At 39.7% G+C, this 26,401-nt stretch overlaps 1 protein-coding gene across 2 annotated transcripts; it reads right to left on the bottom strand.

Moving 5' to 3' along the window:
- Positions 1-1,511: 1,511 nt before the first annotated feature.
- On the bottom strand, positions 1,512-26,401 carry armh3 (armadillo like helical domain containing 3). Of its 2 annotated transcripts, XM_040004667.1 has the most exons (26): positions 26,254-26,401; positions 24,933-25,042; positions 24,781-24,837; positions 24,269-24,415; positions 23,256-23,363; positions 22,996-23,088; positions 22,831-22,905; positions 22,636-22,722; positions 21,841-21,897; positions 21,672-21,715; positions 21,054-21,161; positions 19,278-19,353; positions 18,176-18,269; positions 16,367-16,468; positions 16,121-16,179; positions 15,963-16,028; positions 13,022-13,091; positions 12,808-12,868; positions 12,628-12,716; positions 10,518-10,600; positions 10,094-10,220; positions 9,883-9,958; positions 7,925-8,003; positions 3,856-3,972; positions 2,479-2,602; positions 1,512-2,399 (listed from the first exon to the last, which is right to left on the bottom strand). In XM_040004667.1, exons 2-25 carry the CDS (start codon positions 25,032-25,034, stop codon positions 2,510-2,512), a joined length of 2,070 nt encoding a protein of 689 aa, XP_039860601.1. In that variant the 5' UTR covers positions 25,035-25,042; positions 26,254-26,401; the 3' UTR covers positions 1,512-2,399; positions 2,479-2,509. The 2 variants fall into 2 exon arrangements, with proteins under 2 accessions (XP_039860601.1, XP_039860600.1); XM_040004666.1 differs by having other exon boundaries at positions 1,512-2,602.

The following is a 26,401-nucleotide window of genomic DNA, read 5'->3' as shown; positions in this document are numbered from 1 at the left end:
CACAATAATAAGTAATACAAGCCCTCAAGATGTATTCACAGACTTCTTATGCTATGAGTTGGATGATGATGAAGGAAAAAGGAAAACAATCAGGAATCTCCTGACAGAAGGATCATGTCTGTTTCTTGCCTGGTGTGAAACTAACTTCCAACAGCAGGGGAGAGACGTTTTAAGAAAGCAAGTCAAGCACTACCTTTATTGATTCGTCTGGACTTCTGCAAGCCAGCTGCCAAATATCCCTTCAATAAAGTCAGACTTCTGCCCTCACTGTGCATCCAGATTATTTCCTGCACCTTCTCACCGTCAGTTTATTCCCTTTATCACAATTTCTAGCATCCTCCTCTCTGACCTCTGCTTGCATTTTTTTTTTCTCCATCCAAAGATTTAGGTTACTTTGAGAAACAAAAGACTTAGCTGGTGTTGTTTGTGCGAGCCTCAGGGTGCAGACATCATTAGGAAGTAGCTGGAGGACAACGTTTATCAGAGATACTGGCTAATTAGTTTCACAACATGAAGGGGCGAGAAGGGTAAAAGGCGGAACAGCGAGACTGGAGCAGGAAAGTTTCCACTTTCTCACCAACTATGACCTGATAATACGTTTATTCAGCAGCAGACTATTGATTTTTTGTTTTTAATGAACTACTTCCACATCTCTGCTGTTGCAACAAAACACATTTTACATTCTCATTATATAATCAGGTGTGTGTCTCATTTTCACAGACTTGTTCCCACAGTTTAGAATAACAGGCCTGGTACATGTGAGACCCAGAATCACATTGCATCTCTCTGACTGATTATCATGTTGCAACTACAATCATACATCAGGATCTTTGCATTCAGTCTGATATATTTATTGCAGGTGCTGTTCTCATTTCATAAAGTATCTCACAATCCTCTAAGCTGGATTTACGGGGATTTTTATTATTATTTTTTATTTTGAAAAATGTGTGTATAAAGATGATGTCATACCTTCTACATAAATTCATACACTGCTAGTTTGTCCCAGCAGAGTGCAGTAAATATATCAAATACTCTGAAAGAACCATTAATTTTTCCTGGTTTCTTTTTTTTTTTAATCATTCACATTTCATATTTCTTGCAGGTGACATGAATTCTGTCCCCTACAATTCAATGTTTCTTTCATCAGTTATTAAACTAACTAAAAACAATCAAAAACGGTCACATTTCCTTTCTGATAGATGCACAAAGCTAACAGAGATGTTTATCAAGCACAGTGTCTGTATAGTCAGGTCTTAGAAGAGCTTTAATCAGATAAAAGTCAAAATAACTTAATTCACTGTAAGTCAGCAGTGACATGAAGTGAGAACATGTCCCTTTAATTAAGAACTCACAGTTCATACGTGCTCGACAGTGAACATTGAGTAAAGACACGAGCCAAGACAAAAACATTTAGAAAAACAGATCATATTCGTAGATTGTGGCACTTCGGCAATGCGACCAACGTCACAGATCCTCAACGATGTGTGAAAACAGTCAAGAGGAATCACTGATATAGTAGGAAACCAATCTTTATTTAAAAAAGAAACATAAATATACCAACAGAGGTTAGAGGTGAAGGAAAGAAAGAAGACCCTTCAGGTAAAGAAATTGCATAATTCAGATCAACTTTCAAAAATATAAGTTCAACTGTTCTGAAAGAAGAAAAGTGAGTTCAAGAGCACATACGCATGAGACTATTCTCACTAAAGACCTTGTGTGTGCCAGAGACACAACAGCCATGATGACATTACAGCTCATTTTGTTTCATTAATAAACAGTTTTTCTTCTAAATGATAACAGCTCACGTCAAACACATTCAGGTCGTTTGTTAAAATAATGGAGACGTGAGTAACAGTAGTGAGTGTTAGTATTGGCTCTCATCAAAAACAAAAATAAAAAGCTTTCCGTCACTTCAAAGCATCCTCAGCTTGCTCTATCACCTCAGCAAGTAAGTACATAAAAATACTCAAATTGAATCTTGAACATGTAGAGAATGAATTTAATACTCGCGCAACGAGCACTGATCGGAAAAGAAAAGGCTAATGCTCTAATTCAAGAGTACAGTAAGATTCACCAAACTCAAAACGGCTCAGCATCACCATCACTAATGTCGTGAAGGACAAACTGCTAAACAGATGATTCAGAAAATGTGATTAGACACCAGAGGACTGAAATACTTTGTTTTACTACCATAATCAAAACTTTTATGTGTCAGTTAACAGTCCAGCCAATACTGCTGATTGCACATGAGGGACCAGTGCAATATGGGCACTTCTTCAAATCAGCACGAACATGAACAAGCACAAGGAGCAAAGTCTGGAGAGTTTTCAGGCCTGTCCTTAAGGTGCATCCAGCCTTTAAGTGTCTCTGCAGGATCCCCCGATCCAGTTCACAGGACACTGAAGATGAGAAATGATTTATGGAAAGAACCATCCAGGATTGTTATCGTTTCTGTTGCATGTGTTAAACTATATTTACACATCCGTGTTGAAGGGAGTGTGGGTGTTTCTCAGGAGATGGTGGAGAACTCTTTGAGCAGGACGTCCTGACTCAGCGTGTTCAGGGAGACGTTCTTCCTCACATTCAGGCTGATGGAGCGCACCTGGAGACACGCACATTTATTACAAGGCTTTATGTTTGTGTAAAACATCTCACTCCACTCACAACTACCTCTCTTCATCAGCTATGCCTCTGTGATTTCCTGCTGAGGTTTCAACACATTAACGACAGCGACAAATTAATTTATGGAACTGACAATAAATACATCATCCATTCATTTTCTTCCACTTATCCAATTCAGGGCTGCGTGAGGTTGGAGCCTATCCCAGCTATGATAGGGTGAGAGGCAGGCTACACCAGTCTAACACACTTATGTACTGTGCAATTTAGATTCACCAATTAACCTAACCCCACTAACTATCTTCAATAATTGGGAGGATTTTGGTACCACTCCATGGAAGGTGTGTTCTGACCACCTGCATTTGCCAGATATTTTCACACAGACCTCAACTGCTGCACAAAACAGGCATAAACTTTTCTTTCCACCCAAGTCTAACATGGAGGATTATCAGAACTGCAGTCCTCTGAAGGCTTCACAGTTTCCAATCCCAGAAGCGGTGCACTGGGCGAGGTGAAGCAGGAGCTGTAGTATGTTTGTTTTCCCTTTAGCATGCACAAGCTGTGCACCGTGAATCTGATCAGCAAGGTAGCACTAACAATGTTAAATTATACTGCAACATCCTGAGGAATCTGAGGGACGACATTCAGTGCACGCAGACCGCTTTGCCTCCTTTTGGTATTTCCCCAAAATGAAATTAGATCCAGTGTGTGTCGCAGAGGCTCGCAAGAGCACAGAATGAGGCATTCACAGAGCAATATAATAACTGTACTGAAAGTGGTCAAAAGGTACGCAAGAAGATACCTTGAAGAGGAGATTGGCCCTGTTTACATCAGGCAAGATGCTTAATTTTTTGATGGGAGTCCTGAAACTTTATAATTGCCTCTTGTCTAAAAAACAGAAATTAAAACCTCACTAATAGCGCACTGAGCAATCACCCTCTACCTTCTAGCTCTTGTGTCAATGTGCACTTTTTCTGCTACTTCTGCCTCGTGTCTTGTATCTTCTCCATTAATTTTATAATGAAACAAGCTGGCAAGTAATGGTCTTCCTTAAAAAAAAAAGACACAGTAAAATCTGAGAAAATGTTTCTAACACTCCTGAGAGACAGATTTTTGATAATTCTGAGTGAAACGCTGCTTGAGTCAAACATTAGACTGGATGCACTTGAGAAAGAGTTCAAATGGAGTGTATAAAACCCTGAACACTCAAAACAAACCACCCTCCCTCTCTCTTACCAGCTCCTTGAAGAAAGCAGCCTCTTTGGGCTGCTCAGAGTATCTCTCAAACTGGTCCAGGCCATCCTGCAGTTTGAGGGTCAGTGTGTCATAGTTGGACCGTACCACCTCCAACACCTTACAAAAAGATCAGACAAACACAAAATGAAATTAAGTCTCATGTGATTCTCTCAACTGGTTTTTGCATTGTACAGCGAACACTGGGAATGGTTACAGAGCAGTCAAAAATTAATTAGTGTTAAATACTTTATTCCCACACTTTTATTTATGAGGGATCAAGTAGTGTTTCAGAGTTGCAACGTAACATTTGGTTCCTCTCCGACTTTTTCCAGCGATAATGTGCCTCACTGTAATGAACCGTTTCACGTGTCATTTAGAAAAATGAGGTTTTATTGACGGATTTCACTTAATTTAAGTTTTATTTCTTCTGTCCCACTATCTCAGTGCTGTCCGCGCCTTCAGTTGGGACTCTAACAGGCTTATTCAACTGCAGCTGCTTAATTACTTTGTTGTTGAGCGGACTGTTAAGACTCACGGATTAAAAGCATTTTCACAATGAAAGTTTCAGGCTACGAATAATGCAGAATCGTCACTAGTGTGTATAAACTGTGGTTACGTATGCAGAGGAAAGAGTTGCCTCAGCTAATGTCCAGCTGAGATAAGAAGGCTGGCTAAAATCAGAGGTAATTATACAGAGATTCTCCACACCTTTCAGCTGTGAAATAGCCACTAAGCAGACCTTTTTCATTTTTTTTAATTAATGCTCCAGAAAGACTCCACACGGCATGAAAAATTCACAGCAAAGAACATGAGCTGCACTTTGTCATGCTTCTCAGAAAGGCTCCACGAACATGAACACTCATACATTAAACACCCATATGTTAACTTACATTTAGGTCTTATTTCATTTATGCATAACATAATTCTCTTTTAGCCATGGCAGCTTATTTACTATCCAGCTGAATCAACATTTTTAGACTTATTAAAGGCTGAGACCTGAAGAGCGTTCTCTAATAAATCTACGACTCTGCTTGTGAATAAAAAGTGCTGTTGTTTTTACTTCAACCTCTGGTGGTACACTGATGAAAAATTCATACCCATATCTCTCTCTCGCTCCCTCCCTCTCCATCTCCCTCCTCTCTGTATGAAAAAGCGGTGGTAGGTTTGAATAGTCAACCAAACTAATGCAAAAAGAAAAAGTAAAGAAGAAAAAAACCGAAAGATATAACAAACTGTTCAGAAGCAAAAATGTTGATATAAAGTAAAGGAAAAAAGGGGAATTAAAGGAAAGTGTATGAGGTTGTTAGTAGGGGTTGTTGCTTGTGCAACTGTTTCAGTGTCTAAGCAGATACGATTGTGTGCACGCAGTCGTCACTGTCTTTATCTTGATGCATGGATTAAAAAGCAGGTTTTTAATGTGTTTTAACTCTAGTATTGTAGTCCAGTTTCGTACTTTGTGTGAGGAACAGAGCGTACAGCAGCTTGTTTCAATGCTGCGTGTCTCTGGAGGCCATCCGTCTTCTGGTGTCACTGTAGAGAGTGAAGTCGCTCCAGAGGGCTGGAGAGCAGGGGGTTTGTGTGTGTTGGTGTGTGTGTATGTGTGTTTAGGACAGTATGCTAAAAGACTGAGGGATCAAAATTCAAAGTTTCTTTCAGTTCACTGAAAAACAAAGAGCAAGGGACAGAAGCAGACAAGAGAAAAGAAAAGAGCTGACTCTATAGATGTCATGTGTTCCTGCTTTCTTTATCTCTATTCTGCTGCATATATGTGAGTCACCGGCTGCATACAGCTACTGAAATGCTGCCCTGGCTGTGGCTGATCTTGTAATTTACAATCAGAGTAATTATTCAGCAGGCATAAACACACTAACCGAAATATTAATCCCAATAGTGACCATGTTCTTTCCTCCAGATTTGAGTTACAACTTGTAATTACTTTGTGCAGAGAAAGCACAATGGGCATTAATCTTAAAACATAAAAACACATAAAATTATATTAATGGCCTTTTATAATGTTTTAAACAGTATCCTGCAGAGGTCTGCACAATGTCGTTATGACAAAGCTGAGTCAGAAGGTTTGGACAGGTCTTGGCATCTTCAGCCTCTCACTGTCAGCGCGTGTTCATGTGTTCACACTGCTCTGCAGTTCATTCACTTACAACGCAGAAACGTGTTTTGGACAGCTGAGACGTGATGTGTTGTGCTTAAGCCAAGCCAGCCACATGTGTACAAAAGCAGTTAAAGCCTAAAATTAGGAGAAGACAAGTAAAAGAGGTTTTTTTCCAGCGTTACTCTAAAGAAAATCATTTTTAAACATTTCCAGCTTTCCTCTATCTGTACCAATTTAACCATAGTGGACAGCTGGAAACTGTCAGCTCTTAAAAACAATCAACTGACTTTTCAGGTCGACAGTCCACTACAGAGCTAACAAATACAGACAGACAACCAAACACGATCACATCCACACCTGAGAATCACTGATCTGAAATGCCTATTTTATGGACTTTAAGAAAGGCAACCGTAGGGCTGCGCGATATGACCAAAATCTCATATCCCGATATAAGAATTCTATCGTCCGATAACGATATAAATCACAAGTAACATTTTCTGTAAATTCTGTGAATCTCGGGCAGCTCGACTTGCGGGAAGTGTTTCTAGCTGCGCGTCATGTAGCTGGAGTCGAGTGTTTTAACCGATGCATGAAACTACACATTTTTAGACATAAGTTGTAACAGCCGCCGTTTTCTTTGTGAGTATTTATTACACGGCGTGCTGCGGGGAAAGCCTGTTCTAACGCTTGAGTCTAAGGTTTATTTTTTAGCACCTGGCGGCTCTTTTTTACTTCTCATCCGTAAATAATCTGCTCTTTCACGTGATTCAGTTTATTTTGAAAAGTCTCAACAGGATCTTGAGCTTTATTTTGAAAGGTTTATGTGGAACATAAACAAGCGGACACGCGATGCTGTTACCGTCGTTGTTGCTAACGACAAAGCATAAAAACAGGTGCTTGTCCGTCTGTAGTGTGGTTATATTAAATATAAGAGAAATAGAGAACTTTAAGAAATTAACATAGCCACTACAGGGACCATCAAAACGATGAAAAAATATTACCATAAACAGTTTATTTTGCGACACCACGAAACGATAGTTTTTATATCGTCATCTCGTTATATCGAACAGCCCTAGGCAACCGCAGCTTCAACCCAGTCTTTGCTGTTCAACCCTTGCATCTAACGAAAAGGCTGTTAATACCAAAGGTGAAAAATAACATAAAACCAGCCGCAGCTCATTGACACCTGAGATACCTTCTGGCTTTCCTCTTTGTTGTGAATAAATCTAGTAGATAAAAGCAGAGAGGTAATTGGAGAGAATAATGACCAAATCCATCACTTCTTATCAAGTACAAAAAAAATAAAGTTTTTTCCTGCTGTTTTCCATCGCGAAAGACTTCACACGAGTCTTAAATGGAGCTTATAGAGCTCATATCAGTTCAGCCTCCTTCCAGTCCCGGCTCACGTATTTCCAAAAATTACTGTTTCAAAAGTCGCCCAGCGCTTCTGCTTAATGACTCGATCCACACTCTGTTTGTGTTTGCAAACTATGTGGAAAAATTGTCATTATTTCTACAAGAGCAGCTGCAGACACCAGAGAAATGGCAACATTTGCTGTATTTGATGTACAATAAAATCTCAAATGAGAATAACTCAAGCCTGCCTTTCAGTGTAATGTTTCCCTGAATCTGCCATGATGAGTCTGAAGCTCAGCGATGTGTGTGATAACAACTGCTTTTCTGTGCGTCTCATCACCATAACCAATGTTTGAGTCATTCATTTCTGCCACACTGCTGTAACTATGTCTTGATGAATAGGCTTTTTTCCCCCCAAAACAAAACTCAGTGAGCTTTTCCTCAAACACTTCAGCCTTGTTCATTGTTTACTGAGAAATTCAGAAGATTTTCTTCTGAAAGAACAAGAGTGACATGTCACTGGAGTTCAGCCCAAATGGCCCCGAGACGATATGGAAGTTCATTTTTATTCACATGCAACTTTTAGTCAGGCAAAGTGTTTACCTGCTCTTCTGACAGCTGAGAGATGTGGTTCACTGCAGCGTATGACTCAATCTTGGGGTTGAAGTGGTTGATTATGGCCCTGGAAGAAAAACGCAAAAAACTTTTTAAATAAGAAATGGGAGATAAAGGGGATATCCATGCGCATGTATGTGTATGTTTGTTGACTGACTTAATAATTCAGCTTCTGTCTCTAACTGTTTTATCCACCTAATACTTTGTTACAGTACATAACTGAGCTGCTCTATAGCAAGTTTCTTATCCTGCAGATTAACTCCAACTTCATCATCATGCACTGCAGCTGCTGATCTTAGCCCTTGTCTGAAGCCTTGGCGAGTTCTGTGTAGCGCCACATAAACCAGTTCTCCACCTGCTGCAGCAGCTGTGAGCTTGAGTGCCAGGTGGAGATCCAGAGCTGAAGGACTAAAGAGGCAGGACTAGCACAGCAGGCAGCAATTATGAGCTACAATCAAACAAATATTCCACACTTGTTCCACTGTCTGGGACATGGGGAAAAATAAATTAGATGGTTTAATGTGGAAGAATCTTTCTAAACTAATAGTACAAAAAGTTGAAACTGAGAGTCGTGACCCAAAACAAAGAAACAGTGCCAGTCTAAATGTACTATGACACTGGCCACACTGCACACCATCCGATGTTGTCCCAGATTAAAAATGACCAATGCAAAAGAGGTTCAAAGATGGGAGAAAACAAAATGTTTTGCATGATTTAAGAGGTCGCTCCTGCCACAGTCTATCTGAGTTATGTCAAGAAAAGCATGTTTGTGTGATGCATCCTCCAGATTTTATCAAGGGCAGCTCAGAATGGAAATACATAGCAGAGGAAGAACAGCTGTGCCTCTTGGCCCCAGTTCAATAGATATAATCGGCATATAGGCTACAAGGATCAAACCTGATATCCTTGACAAGTTGTCTGAAATCTGCTGAAAGCAAGGATGTCCAAATACATTTGGCTATGATATGTGGAACAACATCTTATTTAGGTTCAAATAATAATTGATAATTAAATTATATTAAAGGTTTAAATATCTGAAATTTGTATTTTTTGACAAAACGTGTCTGTTAACAGAAAAGTCACTTCTGATACATGTCACTGTCTCCTTTATATTGTTTGGATACACCAGGGAATCAAATCTAAATTCAGAGGCAATCTTCTCCATCATTAGCATTTATTTCCGAGAAATAAACTGCTTTAAAGCTCAAGTATGAGTTGATGCACTAAGCACAGCTGAGAGATTGAATGGCTTATTTTGTACTGGCTTTGGCTGCGTCATATATCAAACAGATTATAGTGACAAACATGCAGAGGATTCTCGGCAGTGGTAATTCTGCTGTCATTTATGTATGGGAAGCCAGCCTATAGTGGAAAAAACAAACTGAGTAAAATGGGTTTGGTCCTTTCATTTAAGTTCATTATAAGACCATCTTCTGTGAATTCTTTAGAATTCTGTCTTCGTGTATTTATTCATCCATTCTTTCAACATTTACTCCTGTTATACTCCCAGCCTTCACTTCAGCTCTTCTGACTGCCTTTTTACACAGGGATGCTGTTCTATCAGGAGCCCACTGCACTCGCTAAATCCTCTAGGACTATCCTGTTCATACGGCTGCCCTCTGGGGCCTTTGAGCCAGGGTGACCTCAGAGGATCATCTCCCCGGAGAAGATGGAGGAGGAAAGGGAGATTACAGGGAAAAGATTTGAGGAAGAGACCAAGTACAATATCTGTGTGAGGTTGGGGTGAAGGAGATAAAAGCTTAAAATTTATAAAATAGAGGGGCCTAGGGGACTAAAAAAAGTCAGATGGTAGAGAACCCAAATTACGGCTCTGAAGACTTCGCTCACTTTCAGCTCCCTTCAATCCAGTATGACTCATTTCTCCTTCTTAGGATACAGAAATCAGAGTAAAGAGTGTGAGTGCGGGTGTGTGGCTGGGTGATTACCGAACATTGACAAGGGCATGTGTGACTTTACTGGCTGCCTCCTTCCACTGGCCTGTGTTAGTTGAAACTCTCAAAACTGGAAAGCAGAATGACAGAAATACACAAAAATCCTTTTTAGGATTAAGGCTGTATAAAGGTGGCTGTGCGTATTAAATAGTTCAGGAATGCTTTAAAAGAAATAAATTAAAAACTCAAGCATGAGGTTACGTACCCATGCAGTAGAGGTTGTCGAAGACCTGATGCATTCGTACGATTTCGTAGTACAGCTCGTCGTAGCTGTTGGAGGTGGGCAGGAATGTGTCGCCGTAAGTTATGAACATGTTGAACAGGTTTACTACCTGGATAAAGAGACACACGCTAGGATTAGCTGAACATTACATTTATAGAAAGTACCCAACAAGAGAAAAATAAACCAAAAAGAGGATTTATAAAGGGAAATTACATTTACACCACATCCGTTTGGTGCTTTTAATCTCCTTGGACAAACATAAAATTTGTTTAGATTCGTGGTTGAAGCGCCACTACTAGAATCTGTCTTACACATACAGCATCTCTATTAAACCAATCCTCACTGTGGTTTGTGGTCTGGTCCTGTGCCTCCACGTGTTTTTTTTTTAACAGTGTATGATTCTCACCAGCAAGGCCAGATGAAAGATGTTGTGCTTGGCCAGCAGTGTGGTCTCATTTGACAGCAGGAACTTCAGCAGGTTGATGAGAGCTAATGCAGAGGGAGACATGCTTGCATTAATGAAATACAGAGGAGTGTTGCTAATCGTCTAGCAGCAGAGGCATATGGCAGCAGACTGGTTTCCTTAGTGTGCAGCTTTATTAAGGTAGATAATGGAATCACAGGAGGGGGGGTCTTTCAACACCAAATCTAGCCTCTTCACGAGCTTTTATTGAGGCAAACAATCCCACGAGAAGAACCAAAATGTGCACGCACAAAAAAAGCTCCAACACGAGTTGGCACAGCAACATGCTAAAAGAAGACAAACAATCGAATTCATTTTTCTCTCCAGTGTCATTTCATGGTACGCTATTATCTCCACCAGGAAAAGAGAGTCGGGGTTATTCAGGGAATTAAGCTGATTATTGGTCTGATTAGAGGAATCTGTATTCTAATGAGACACAGCGCGATGAGGCCATTACAAGCTGAAATGTTATCCTATTGTTTGTTGACCAGCCTGAAAACAAGGCCACGAGGATGGATTGTGCTTTCTTTAGAGACTCATTATCTGGTTTCAGTGATGCAGTACATTTACAAAACAACACTTTAGAAGAAAATTGTGTTTGTTTTGCAAAAGCAGGAACTATTTGCTCAGCTCGTGAGGTGATATATATTTAGCAAATCAAACATTTTAAATTAGTCATATGTTGTCTCTCAGGTCATTTAAACCTAGGTTAAAAGTAACCTGTTGAGCATTTACTTATTTTCTGGTATATACATCAACAGTCATGTGAAAAAGAACTTTTCACAGGACTCTAAGTAAATACACCCAATAATTCAGTAGCTTGTAAACCCACCTTAAGCTGCAATAACTTCAAATTTAACTTCAAATTCATTTTCAGTTTGACTTTATCCATCTCTCAAATCACTGTGGAGCAATTTTGGCCCACTCTTCTTTGCAAACTTGGTTTGGTTCAGTGAGGTTTGTGGGCATTTGTTTATGCACAGTTCTCTTAAGCTCCCACCACAGTATTTCAGTTGTGTTGAAGTCTGGACTTTGAATGAGTCACTGCAACTGCACTGCCTTGACTCTTTTCTTTTTTAAGCCATTCTGTTTTAGATTTGCTCCTTGCTTGAGATCATTGTCCCGTTTCATGAACCAAAATGTTTAACTGTTGGGCAGAAGTCCCTACATTTGGCTCTAGAGTATGAATACTGTTTTATACAAAGGAGTTTATGGTTACTCAACAACCGCAAGGTGCCCAGGTGCTGTCCCTGCAAAACAAACCAATATCATCATCCCTCCACCACCATGCTGACAGTTGGTATGAGGTGTTTGTGCTGACATGCTGTGGTGTTGCGAATTACGACCAAACATCCCCACTTTAATCTGTTCTCTTCAAAGAACATTGTTCCAGAAGTCTTAAAATCTTTGTTCAGATCCAACAGACGCCACGTCACCATTTCTCCTGGCAATCCCTCTGAATAATCCATATTTGCACAGTTTTTCTCCAGCTGCACTGTCATGAACATTAACATGCTACCTGAGGCCTGTAGAGTCTCAGATGATCTTGGGTTAAATCTACTTGAACGTTCATTCGTGGAAAGACTGCGGTATTGTGTTAACACACCTGAATGCGCCGTTATAGAGGTGGTCATGCTTGCAAATGATCAACAATCAAGTGCATTTGATTAGCAGCACCTGGGTGCTACTTACCTTCTTAGCTCTAAAAGCAGTAAGGGTGTACTTATCTACTATCTAAAACGTATCTACTTATTTCTGTGAAAAGGTCATAAATTGGAAATTGTTCTTCAGAGCTCCGAGGGACTGTGCTTTCAGCTAAATGGTATTATCAGCTCACTAATTCACAAAAACTGGGATGAAAATGGAAAAGCTGAGATTGACTCTAAAATACAAGGACACTGGGATTTAAATTATGAGATAACCTGTGATATATAAAAAAAACAGCAGGCATTTCATTAAATTCACCTTATTTCACCCTGAGAAATAAATCCTATCTGAATGGGGCTTTTTTTCTGACAAACAGTACATAAGCGAGAAGATGAGGTATCATTACCTGACCAAAGCTCTCTCCAGGTGTAGTGTAATCTGATTCTACATTTCTTTTGGTAACAAAGGAGTTTGTGGATGATCTGCACACAGCGCCTGCACAGGAAATAAGACAAGAAACTCTGATTAAATCGATTTGATGATGGATGAGTCATAATGATATATGTGTAATTTAATGTGTTCTCACAGGTATAAATCCATGGGGAAATCCTTCATCATGTGAGTAACAATAAACTCCACCATCAGATCTGCACAAAAGATAACTGTTAAAATGCATGACCTTTGATTGCATAATAATGAGGTTTAATTGATGCAAAAACTCAGAAGTTAGGCCTTACAGCTAACAGATATCACTGCTGATTTGAATCCATAGTAAACAAGTGTTAAAACACTCTTCTTACCTAGAACAGCACACACCAGCGGCCGTGACGGGATGTTCTTGTCCACTGCTTTTTTCCTGTGCCTCATAGGCTGAAAAATATAGAAATAGAAAAATATGTTAATATGCACAGATACTCTGTAATTTTAATAATTATAACTGTACAAGACAAGCCTACTTTGCAGTTTTGGAAACAGTTTTTACAGCTGTATGTTATTTATTGTTAAGTGACACGGAACAGATAATCAGCAGACACTAAATAACAGTCACAGTCAGAAACTGACAGCATCTGGTATGTAATCCTTCAAAGTACAACTTTTAAGAGAGTAACTTTATTTGCAATTCTATTCCTTCCATCTTAGTGTCGGAGTTCGGTCACTGTCTATCTCATGTTTTTCCAGATATCTCACTGGCCAGGTTGCTTTTGTGCTATATGTCAATTTCATTTAGCTGTTTTCACAAAGAGGATTTGTGGGAGGTACTCCAATTCTACTGTTTTGAACTGTCAGCAGTCCTCCTTCTGGTCTGGAGATCAGTGAGCAAGAGGGCCACACTAACCAGAATCTGTAGCAGTGGGCAATTTTTCCATGCACCGCTATTCTGAGCTCACAGAGGCTGCAGAGAAGAACAAGGTCTACAGGGAGTGCAGAATTATTAGGCAAATGAGTATTTTGTCCACATCATCCTCTTCATGCATGTTGTCTTACTCCAAGCTGTATAGGCTCGAAAGCCTACTACCAATTAAGCATATTAGGTGATGTGCATCTCTGTAATGAGAAGGGGTGTGGTCTAATGACATCAACACCCTATATCAGGTGTGCATAATTATTAGGCAACGTCCTTTCCTTTGGCAAAATGGGTCAAAAGAAGGACTTGACAGGCTCAGAAAAGTCAAAAATAGTGAGATATCTTGCAGAGGGATGCAGCAGTCTCAAAATTGCAAAGCTTCTGAAGCGTGATCATCGAACAATCAAGCGTTTCATTCAAAATAGTCAACAGGGTCGCAAGAAGTGTGTGGAAAAACCAAGGCGCAAAATAACTGCCCATGAACTGAGAAAAGTCAAGCGTGCAGCTGCCAAGATGCCACTTGCCACCAGTTTGGCCATATTTCAGAGCTGCAACATCACTGGAGTGCCCAAAAGCACAAGGTGTGCAATACTCAGAGACATGACCAAGGTAAGAAAGGCTGAAAGACGACCACCACTGAACAAGACACACAAGCTGAAACGTCAAGACTGGGCCAAGAAATATCTCAAGACTGATTTTTCTAAGGTTTTATGGACTGATGAAATGAGAGTGAGTCTTGATGGGCCAGATGGATGGGCCCGTGGCTGGATTGGTAAAGGGCAGAGAGCTCCAGTCCGACTCAGACGCCAGCAAGGTGGAGGTGGAGTACTGGTTTGGGCTGGTATCATCAAAGATGAGCTTGTGGGGCCTTTTCGGGTTGAGGATGGAGTCAAGCTCAACTCCCAGTCCTACTGCCAGTTTCTGGAAGACACCTTCTTCAAGCAGTGGTACAGGAAGAAGTCTGCATCCTTCAAGAAAAACATGATTTTCATGCAGGACAATGCTCCATCACACGCGTCCAAGTACTCCACAGCGTGGCTGGCAAGAAAGGGTATAAAAGAAGAAAAACTAATGACATGGCCACCTTGTTCACCTGATCTGAACCCCATTGAAAACCTGTGGTCCATCATCAAATGTGAGATTTACAAGGAGGGAAAACAGTACACCTCTCTGAACAGTGTCTGGGAGGCTGTGGTTGCTGCTGCACGCAATGTTGATGGTGAACAGATCAAAACACTGACAGAATCCATGGATGGCAGGCTTTTGAGTGTCCTTGCAAAGAAAGGTGGCTATATTGGTCGCTGATTTGTTTTTGTTTTGTTTTTGAATGTCAGAAATGTATATTTGTGAATGTGGAGATGTTATATTGGTTTCACTGGTAAAAATAAATAATTGAAATGGGTATATATTTGTTTTTTGTTAAGTTGCCTAATAATTATGCACAGTAATAGTCACCTGCACACACAGATATCCCCCTAAAATAGCTAAAACTAAAAACAAACTACAAACTACTTCCACAAACATTCAGCTTTGATATTAATGAGTTTTTTGGGTTCATTGAGAACATGGTTGTTGTTCAATAATGAAATTATTCCTCAAAAATACAACTTGCCTAATAATTCTGCACTCCCTGTACAGTCGCCAGCTGAAGTCCAAAATGATGGAGTCTGAGTTTAGCTACGGAACGAGATTCACTCAAGAAGGAGCTGATTATATGTTTCAGTTGACAAAACTAAAACAGTTGATACCTCCAACCAACTGCAGACACCATATACCACACCCAGTGTCCACACTTGAAATGCTCCTATCTTTCTATCTAACTATCTTTGATGCACAAGAGGAAGCAATCAGATGGAGTAATATCAGGTGAGGGAAGACAAGTAGGGAGTTAAAAATATCTTAGTAGGGGGAAACGAACCAGTTTTAAAGTGTACAATTCACTGTGCCACTGTGTAACATTTAGATTAATCTGTGCTGCAAGATGTTATAATAGAACATGCAGTAAAAAGTCTGATCCTAGGGAATGAATTCAGTTTTCAACCCCCGGGAACAATCAAAAGAGTGATGATCACGGCCTGGGTCACCATCCTGACCTGATGTGTCCCCTTAGAGTGAAACATCTTCCACTGACAGTGCAGGTTTATTACATTAACACTGGGCTATTCACAGAGACCATACAAATGACAAATGTCCACACCTGTCTAACGCAGATCCCAGTGTTGACCGTGCACTGTCACACAAAATCCTGACTCAGGAAAGTTACTTCTCACACCTGTTCATGGAAATGACCATGATGTACGCTAATCACGCATAACAGAAACAGGCTGGAGTTTCGGATCGCACCTTGTAATTACTTCTATCCTCACTGAGTGTCACTCACACGGCCATGAACTCACCATTCGATGGAGACTGACTCTGAAGTTCATATTGTCATCATGAAGAAAAGCATCAGCATACTGGTCCTATCGTACAGGGAAGGATTAAAAACAAAGATGGTCAGGTTGATGGAGAATGTGGTCGGTGGCATTTGTTGCAGGACGGCAGGTTCTGATACCTCGGCTATGCAGGTGAGAATAATCAGGCACAGTCTGGCGCTGTTGAGTCGGTGCTCATCTTTGAAAACAATAACAGATAAAAGGACTAAACATAAACAACCCACAACATGATGACGGCTATAACAGTTTAATAATTTGGGGGGGCACTTTAGGACAAAGATGAAATTAAAATTACCAGAATGAATGATTATAAGAAGGTAGAGTAGCAGAGACCAAGAGAAAGAGGATTTAAATCTTTTTGTTACCTTTTGTATCCTGCATTACAATGGAAGCATACTTGAGGAAGGTGATGAGAAGGTTGCTGGTCTGCAGGTTGGGATCCAGAGGCAGTTCTGGGTTGCTCATCACTATAATGCAAATGTAGAAATGACAGTACAGATAAACATCATCACTAGGGTAAAAAAAAAAAACCACACACACAGTCAAACTAATTTCCTTGTTTTCAGATTTACTCTGAATCCAGAAAACAAAAGAGTTGCAAAAAAGAAATTTTGAAGTTAGTCCCAGTCTTTAAATTATGACTCTCCATGAAACCTGAGCCCATCTTAAAGCCACCATTAACAACAGCATGACACTGAAACAACAGCTGTCTTGATGCATGCTCAATCATCCAGGTAAGTTAATCCCAAAAGGTTGATTCTGTTCATCTGGACATAGCTGTTTGACCTCACAGCCCAACTGTTCATTCAGTGGGTTGGTTTCAGTCATTGTGCAAATGTACTGTTTATATGGTTGGGGAATCCTGCAGTCAGCTGAGACTGAAGAAATCACTTGGATGAGTGACAAAACGTTTCTCCCACTGAAATTGCTACGTCCAGATGAACAGACTCAGCCTTTTGGGATAAAACAGCAGCTAACTTATTTGGGTAAACGGAGTGTTCATTCACGCACAAAAAGTAATGTGTTTTTGCCATTACTGTAGCTACTGTATTTAACTGTGCAGTCTAGACAAGCATTTTCATCCATTTAAAAATCTCTGCTCTCTGAAACATACAGCTTGACCTCATGGTTAAATGATGAGCTGGTCATGTCCCTCCACCCCACAAAACCCTCCTGTGTTTCCTTCTTCCTCAGCACACAGCAGGCATACCACCAAAAAAAACAAAAAGATTTCACACCATCTATCGTGTGAGGCTCGACTGTAGAAGGAAATGCATATTCCTGACATGTGATTACAAGGCACATGTATGTTCCACACAAAAGACCTCAGGGCTGACGCTCTCTCAACTTTTCATGATGCACACTGCATGTGAAACTCTCATTTGTATTTGAAGCTGGAGGTTAATATTTTATATAGAAAATGGCTCTTGGGTTTGAAGTTAGCCAGAGGTAGAAACATGTACCTTTTAACAGTTACAGCACATGTGCATGCCAAATGAGCTGCTTTTCAATGTGCCAGCATCAACATACACCATCCACAAAAGCTGAAGTGGGAGCTATGAACTCCTTTTCAAAGTGAGATTAGTAAGCAGCTGAAGTAGTATTAATAATTCACTTATTAAGGTGTAATAAATCGAGTGTGTATTAGGAACTCAATTCTATCAGGTAAAGAGCACAAACTGTATTTTTTATTTCTGCCTCTTTGCTTTTGAGTGTTTAAAAGCAAACGTGAACAAAAGCTGCCAGATTCAAAGGGAGTGTTTAAAAATGCATATTAAAAGTTACGATTAAAAGGACGCAAAGAAGCAGAGACCATTAACGCCCCACAGTTTTAGAGACCTTTGCAGTGCTCTCGGCCTATTCAGGTGCTTTGAAGGGTCATTTTTTTATATCAAAGAAGACAAGGTTACAGTTTTTTAGGTTAAAAAACCAAATCCTGTAACTGAGTCTATTCAATCAATTTTCAACCTCCAGACAACGCCTTTAAAACGGTCTGTTGACTGACTACTGCGGTCAACAAATATTCTTTCTAGAAACTTTAAAATGTGCTCCCAAACAGTGATATAAAGCCAGTGAGAGTTGCCCTCCGAAACCAATGATTAATGCCCCTGACATCATGTAAGCTTTTCTGAGTCTACGCGTGTCTGAATCAAAATATTAAGTGTACGGCTTACTGTCAAGGGAGGGCGGCGTTGTGCCAAGTGGCGTCGTAGGGGTGGTTGGAGTAGTGGTGGTGGGTGTGGCGGCAATGTCGATCTCGGGATGGCTCTGTGGAAAGACATGACACACATAAAAACACCTCATTAACAGTGATTAACCTTGCCTAGAGTCTCATAATGTAAAGAAAAGCTGAGTCAGTGAGAAAACAAGAAGAGTAGTAGAGACAGATTACGTTTAGGAGAGTGAAACATCTACAGAACGATGCACTAATCATTCACCTAATCTCTTCATTTACCCTGAAATATGCAAATAAGCACAACACTGCAAAAAAGCAACACATTTGTGAGCTGGTCCTGAGGCTGCCATCTTATCCTTATTTAGGTCGTTAGCTCAAACGCTTTACTCTTATCAAGTCATTTATACTAAAAGAGCAAAACACATTAAATTGCAAGCAACTCCAATCTTTTCACTTCCGAAGCCTTTATATACGACAAATGCATGTAATTAACTCCCATAGTTAGTATTTTCTCTCTATAGTCTCTTTTTCTCTCTCTTCTATTTCACTCACAGCCCAGCCACTCACAACACATGGCTGTCCTTCCCCGGGCCTGGTTCTTTCAAAGGTCTCCTCATGATAAAACAGTTTTTCCTGTGCCCACTTATACATAAAAAGTGATGCGTGTTTCCACTTCTACTCTTAACCACTGGTCTGCGCATCGGTCGTTATTGGCAAATCATCTCACAGATACCATGTGTAGCAGAAAATTTAAGATTAAAAAGATTTCAACCTCGAGAGGAGGTAAATGATAAGGTTTGCTAAAGATTAAATCATAAAACTCAAAGTTTTCTGAATTCTCATTGCAGTCTGAGAACCTCAGGAACTTTTGGACCTGAGGACCTTTGCTTAGCGTGAGGACCACCTGTAATATCTCTTTAAATTAAATCATAAATGAAGACAAGGTAGTTTCTTACCAACTTTCTGTGAGTTACAGTGCAGGCAAAAAGGCATCAACACACAAAATTACAGAAAAAGTAAGGGGTGGAATAACTTTTACTTGACCTCTAACATCCAAAAGCTGTGAGCATAGAAGAACACAAAAAAGTGTTGTATGTTACCTGTGCCAAGACAGTGATGAAGTTGCGGTTGAGATGCACAGCCTCATAGAGTGCCAGCAGAATCGCCTCATTTGTCCTTGAAATGAAAGTTAAGTTAGAGAGAACACTTTTTTTATTGGATAAATATCCAAATTTTACAAAATAGTGGACTGAGCGTTCCAGCCTTTGATCCAGTCAAGCTCAAGGAACAACTGGAAAAGCACTCTGCTGCTCAAAGTTTCTTAACAACGGCTTCACGCATCAGCAGGTCACTTTTTTAATTTTCTGTGTCATTAACTACTGCACAATGTTTGAACAGAATAATAAATCATTTCCCAAATTCCCTCGTAATGCATTGTCCATTTTTATGTTGATAGAAATTGGGACATTAGTCATGTAAAACAACAGTGAGTATACTGATTATGAACACAAGTATTTGACTGCAGTTTTAAACATATTAAGTTAGTTGGCCTGAGCCAAACTGTCTGTACTAAACAATGCAACAGTTTTTATCTTCTACTTTCTTCAAAAACATCATACCACATAAAAGTTATATTGTCTACTGCTATATATTTTTCCCCGTCAGTCTAGACTAAATAACTCACAGTGAAAAAGTGATTATATACCAAGCCAAGAAGTCCAATAAACTTCCTACAACATCTGCTGTAAAGCTGTAGTGAGGAATAGACCAGAAGAAGCGTACAAATGATTTATAAACCCACAAGCACAGCAGCCCAAAACCTGTGAGATGCAAGAAATCTGAAACAAAACTTTTCCTTCAGTTCAGCATTAACTCAAAACTCAAACTAAATAGTAAAGTAAAAAAGGTGTAAGAAAAACCCCGACCCCTAACCCTAACGGAGAGATCAGAGAACCTCCTGAAGGAGGACAAAGCATCAGGCCTTGGTGGTAAACTAGCAAGACTGAAGTGACTGAGAGAATTATACAGCAGCTGACTATATATATCAGACTGATCTCAACACTCAGTTTCACAATGTTTTTCTACTTTTAGATCGGTATGATGTCACAGAGAGCGTGCATACCTACTATGGACATCTTAAGCACACATCTATGTCTGCGAGCCCAGAAGCCCCACCCACCTGTTGTAAAAATGTTCTGTTTGCAAGGGGCATCCAATGAGAACGAAGATGGCTTGGAATGGAACTTATTTCAGAGACAGCATTAACTGAAATGCTAAACTAAAGTCCAGTATAATACAAAGACTTTAAGTCCTGCAAGACTCTAATATGGAACTGAAAATGAGCAACAAAGCAAGAGCAAACAAATCGTCTAATCTGATGACACAAGCACTATTTCAGAGGAGCACTCGGTCTACTCATCACCTGAAAAATGGATGCAAATGGAGCAAAAGCAAAATTATAGTACCTTTGTCTAAGTGGTTTAGACAAAGGCCACACTCAAATGCTTCTGTGTTATTATGGCTTACTGGATGTGGACTGATGGGCAAAAATAGTGATTTAATTCCACGCAAGTCCATGCATCTAAATGATGAAATAACATGGCGCGATATCTAAATTCTACCAGATAAATGTTGTTTTTATTAATGAAACTGAGGTTCTGACAAATGGACTTAAAGATATTAAAAACTCTATGTGACACATTGTAAATATAACAGTAAATACTGGGTTAAACTTATTAATATCTGAGTGTCTTCCTTCTGTTTATAGTATTTCAGCCAACCTGTTCATTCGTACTCCAATTCTGTCCTGTTACTTTTAACTTGAGTATAAAGAATGAATCTGTCTGATGTAAGAAGTGAAACGGCTTTGCACTTACTGTACGGAGAGCTTCTCGTCAGCATCTGCTATAAACATGCTGCCCACCATACTAGTGAGGGTAGAGAAGAAGCCACCCTGGTTCTCCTCCTCTTTGTCTTTGTACTGCCTAAAAAGAGAAAAAGACCAGATGGACAGAAAGTAGAAAGAACAAAAAAAGAGGAGCGAATGACAAATTAATGAAAGGCAGGTAAGCCACAAAAGAGAGCAATAAAAACAGCCATGCCTAACCTAACACACATTTACCTAACACCTCCTTTTGCTCTCTGCAGTTTATTATCTACGGGCAATCAGTTTATACACAAAAACAATGAAGTGCATTGAGCCACCATCCATCATTTTGATGTGTCTGTCTATGCACGCAGACAGACAAGACCTCCTTCACACACAGCATTTTAATATCTGAACCTTTCCTCATCCAAAAAACATTACAGACTCCCAAAGAAAGCTGTCAGATATAAATAACTAAAGCTATGAAGGCCTGTTTTCTTTTAAGGAGAATAGAAATAGAACATTTGCAGGATACATCAAACCAAACTGATGGTACCAACACTCTCAGCACACTATGTACGGCATCATTAAAAACACCTTTTTGACAGATGGAAGTTTTAAATCGCACCTGTTATATTCTGTCAGAGCTTGGTGGACAACCATACCCATTCCCTGGAAAAGAAAAACATTCAAGGTGTCAGTGAGAGCTTTGATTATCTGTCTGATGTAAAGACCACCTACATCAGGCTGGCTATTTATTATTCTGCAATTACAACAGCTAGTGACAGCATACTTACATCTAGTGTTGGTTCATCATCCACAATGGAGAGCTTTACAATGTATGGATTCACAGACTATAACAGAAAAGGAAAAGTAAATACTTTATTATTAAAGACCATGAAAGACCATTCTTTATTTATTATAACTTACTAACTCAAGAGCCTCCTACCCAGTATATACACTGCAATGTTCAGAAATGCAAATAAAAATACATCATCCTTTTTGAAGGTTATTTTTCTTTCTAGAGGGTGAAAATATGGCGTCAAGAAGGGCTTTGGTACAAAAAATAATGTTTTTAAAATCTATACCAAGTGCAGAAAATGGATGCTGGAATATTATTCTTTTTGTCCCCGATGCACCCAAGATGGCATCCCAGTAAGACTACAAATAGAAACAGTCAGCCTGTAAAGTCACCCTGATGATGCATGAAGACACTGTTTTACCCCTCATCCACACTGGCTTAACTAATCAGAGTGTGGCACCATTAATATTCTGGAAACATGATTTAAAACGCCCGAGTTATTTTCTTCCTCTGAGTTATTTTTACCTATTATTCTCTACTGTTGCGGTGTTTAGAGACTAATAATTGCCTTTAACATATCTTCTCATTTTTAGACTTTACAGCAGAAGATACATATCAGTTTCCAGAAGGAGATTCGTCGGAGAACAGGAGGTTGATCTTTGCTTTTGGATACACAACCCGGTTCAGTCTCACATGGGCTTTATACTGGAGTTCATGACTATTGTAGAAAAAGCTTTATATGAAGAAACGCTAGCACAGTCAAAAGTCAGCATATGCACATCAAACAGACCTCATATTTTCTATAGTTCACCAGGAGAGCCAGAAGCACCACAGCATCATAACCATGCTGCCCTCTGCTGGATGCATCTGACAGAATCTGAGCAGGAAACAAACGGAGAGCAAAGATGAATAGACCAGAGCTGAGAGACAATTTCAAAATATAACTGAAAATCACAGAATTATATTTTCTATTCAAATGATTTACCTGAAGAATGGCTTCAAAGATGCTATTGATCATCACATATTCTAGTATAGTGTTCTGGCTAATATTGTCTGTTACCTGTAACACAATATTTCAACAGCTGTAACATTTTGTGTAACAGCAGAACAAGCATATCAAATGATAATTATCATACATGCTCCATCTCACCGTCACCAAACACAACAACAGTTTGAGGCAAAGGCTCTTGAGACTCTCTGAGCTGTCTCCACAGAGAAGGCTGTCCAGTCTCTCCATCAGGTCCTGCAGGAGACACAAACAAAAGGAAGTGTATGAATGAGTAAAAAAACAACAACAACAACTCAACCCATCTTTCCCTTTACATCTTTATTTACTAATCGATTTCACTCAATTTTTCTTTCTATTTCTATTTTCTATTTCTTTCTATTTTTGTTTAGAGTCTAACATACCTTCATCCTTTGCTCAGCCTTATCAAACCCCATGAGCATGTTGATAATATCAAACCCGGACGCCGACTTGTTCTTCTGGTGGACCCCTCGGAAAAGTGCACAGAGAGTCTGGAAGTAAAGGAGGACACACGGGCTGCTTAACACGTTTCATGAATCGGCACGTCTGTAAAGCACCCCACATCATTTTGCATTGGTAATATTTAAATGTTATGCAGATTTTCGAAGATTTACAGCAAGGGGGGGATGCCTCAAAGGTGTGGAACATCAGGTAAATATGTACTATATATTTGAGTTTCGATAGACAGAAGTCATACTACACGGTAATGACTCTGCTGTGTTGTGACAGATCTATGGGCTTTTTGAGTGTGCTGTTTTGATTTTGAATTTTTTTCCCATGCTTGATGGTGTTTATGGTGAACTCTGCTATTGCTCCCTTTTCTGTTTAACCCAGCTTTTCGACCGATCAGCATTCAACTGCTACATAATGTCAGTGCCACCAGGCTACACGGTGTTGTTTTTTTAAGGGCACTGCAGGTGGGTACTTCTGCGTTGGTTGCATACTTAAACTTCACTCTGAATAGAAAAAGACCTAAAAAGCAATACTGATGCAGGTCCATAAATCCTGCATGAGACAACAACAGTCATGGGATGATATTGTCGCTGTTACTACATCAAGGAGAAAAATAGTTTTAGTATGTTTCATTATTTAACAGGGTTAAGCTTTAATACTGTAGTTATTATAAACTGCAATCATAACACCTCTATGCATATCAACACACTCATTATAGAATGCCATTAACAAGTCCTGCCTAAATATTTTTTATTTTTTAAAAACCACAACACACATTTCCACATTTTTGTGAAATGATATTATAAAATAAAAATATGGAGTCAAGCTCATATAATTTATCAGTCAAAAGAAGCTAACAGCCTGATCAACATACTTAGATTGCTCCTAATGTGATGATTATATACACAATGTGCACGCAGTTGAAAATCCAGGTGATAGTTACCTGCAGGGCATTGACCACTTTGATCTGGTGCTCCTCTCCCAGAGCCTGAACGCAGTGGTGAAACAGAGAGTTGATGTTGTCTTGAATGCGCTGGACGTCCTCCCCATCCACACTCTCCAATTTTGACTCCAGGTACTCTAGGTTCACCTGCGGGTAAAAAAGATAAAAGTGTTGAGTGAAAGGCAAGGAGAATTAAACGTTAAGGGTGCATAAGTCATATAAAAGATTCACTTCAAAATCTCAGACTACTCTCCTGTTAAAAAAGCAATAGCCTAACCATTCATAGTAGAGAAGTATCACAATAAATGCAAATTATACTGCCTGGCAATCTTCAAAGTCCTTATCTCTGCAGTATTTGGTTGCAGTGTATTTGATTTGAGCATCAGTACTTCCTCTTTTCTAAAGTATGCATTCTTTAAACTATGTGCATCACATCACTGCTGCAGCTTCACATAACCACAGAGTGCACTGTGAGAGATTTCCTGTTATGCAGCACACTTCTTTCTCCTTACCTTCATAAGAAACAGCTCATCCCAGAAACGAGGGTTATTTTTTGCTGGGTCTTCTTTCTAAATCAAGCAGAAATGACACTGTTAGCACTTGAACATAATGCATTTCTCAAAACTCTCAACATCGACATTGTTTGACTTTCTATGATACTCACTGCAAAAATCTCATCATACATGAGGACCACCTTCTCTTTCAAGGGCTTTTTAGAGGATGACGTCCTCCTCAGCAGCCCTGCCTTCTTCTCCACCTGAGACATGATTAAGTCTGAGAAGATAACCACAGTTAAAAGACATATATATTTAATGAGTATTTGTCTTCTTTTTTTAGCTGCTCCCTTTAGGGGTCACCATAGCAGATTATCTGCTTCCATCTCTCTGTATTCCTAGCTTTTTCCTTCGTCAAACCAACTCTTTGCATGTCCTCCTTCACTACATCCACGAATTGTCCCTGTGTTCTTCCTTTTCCCCACCTGGTAGCTCCATAATCAGCATCCTTTGTTCAATGTATCCAGCCAGCATTCTCCCTTTACCAGTCATAGTTCCAACATTTAAATTCCTCACCTCCACACTCCTGTCATTCCTTCTTTCTCGCTGTACTGAATATGCCTCCCCCCTCTCCAGCACACAGTTTTTACCTGTACCCTGCTGGCCAACAGCACCAGAGGTAGTCCTTGTTAACCCAGACTCCCCGACCAATCCAATATGGAAATCTCATCCTTCAAAATCTGTATGTTTGATTTGGCAAAGGATTTTATGCCAGATGTCCTCTGTGACCAAACTTAGGACTGGCCCTAGGAGTGCACTGGCTTGTGGAGCCACAATCGTCAATTGATTATTATAAAAACAAGGCTATTAATATTCTGTATTGTTTGAACAAAAGAAAAGATAAGAAACAGATAATAGTCTGACCTGTTTTTCAAGATTTCGTGCCTTTGTCCCACACCCTTTTTATAATGAACAGGTTATGAATGTAAGTATACAGTTTTTATTTAAGAAGTTATTTTCCCATAATCAGACCGAGTAATACGTTTAAAATGAACGTGCATTATCAGTTTGCATTGCCAACATCTTATGGGCTTGCATCAATTGATTATCTGAGTATCATATATCATATTGACATTTGCTCACACTGATCAGTATTAAGCCAACTGGACGTTGAAGTACTAGCTTGTCAGCTAACATTAGCTTGCTAACCACTGCCACCTAACTTGGTGGGATCAAGCAGTAAACAACAAACGGCAACACATCATGTAGCATGCACTGTTGTCCAGCAGACATCCGAAAAGCACTTTAGCGGTTAGGTCATTAAATGTTAATCTAATAAAATGCCCAGATTCCTCCCAGCTAAAGCTAACGCTAGCTTAATATTTGTCACACAAAGATATTAACAACGATTTGGCTGTCAGCTGATATCTGAAAGGGATTATTAGCAACGTTACTGTGTTGTTTAGATTGGTGGCTGTCGTCTGTTCTTACCTCTATTACAGTTTTAAAACCTATGCTGCTATTGCAGTTCATGAATTCTTGTAACAACAGTATCTGCTAGCATACAGTCAGTATCTGCTAGCATACGGCTGTCGACACTCTCCTGCTTATCTGCAGGGTCCTAGCGCTACACTGATTG

This window comes from Simochromis diagramma, unplaced genomic scaffold, assembly GCF_900408965.1.
Source record: "Simochromis diagramma unplaced genomic scaffold, fSimDia1.1 OVJJ01000487.1, whole genome shotgun sequence".
Classification (NCBI taxonomy): Eukaryota; Metazoa; Chordata; class Actinopteri; order Cichliformes; family Cichlidae; genus Simochromis; species Simochromis diagramma.
This window is presented reverse-complemented; position numbering and strand designations above follow the sequence as displayed.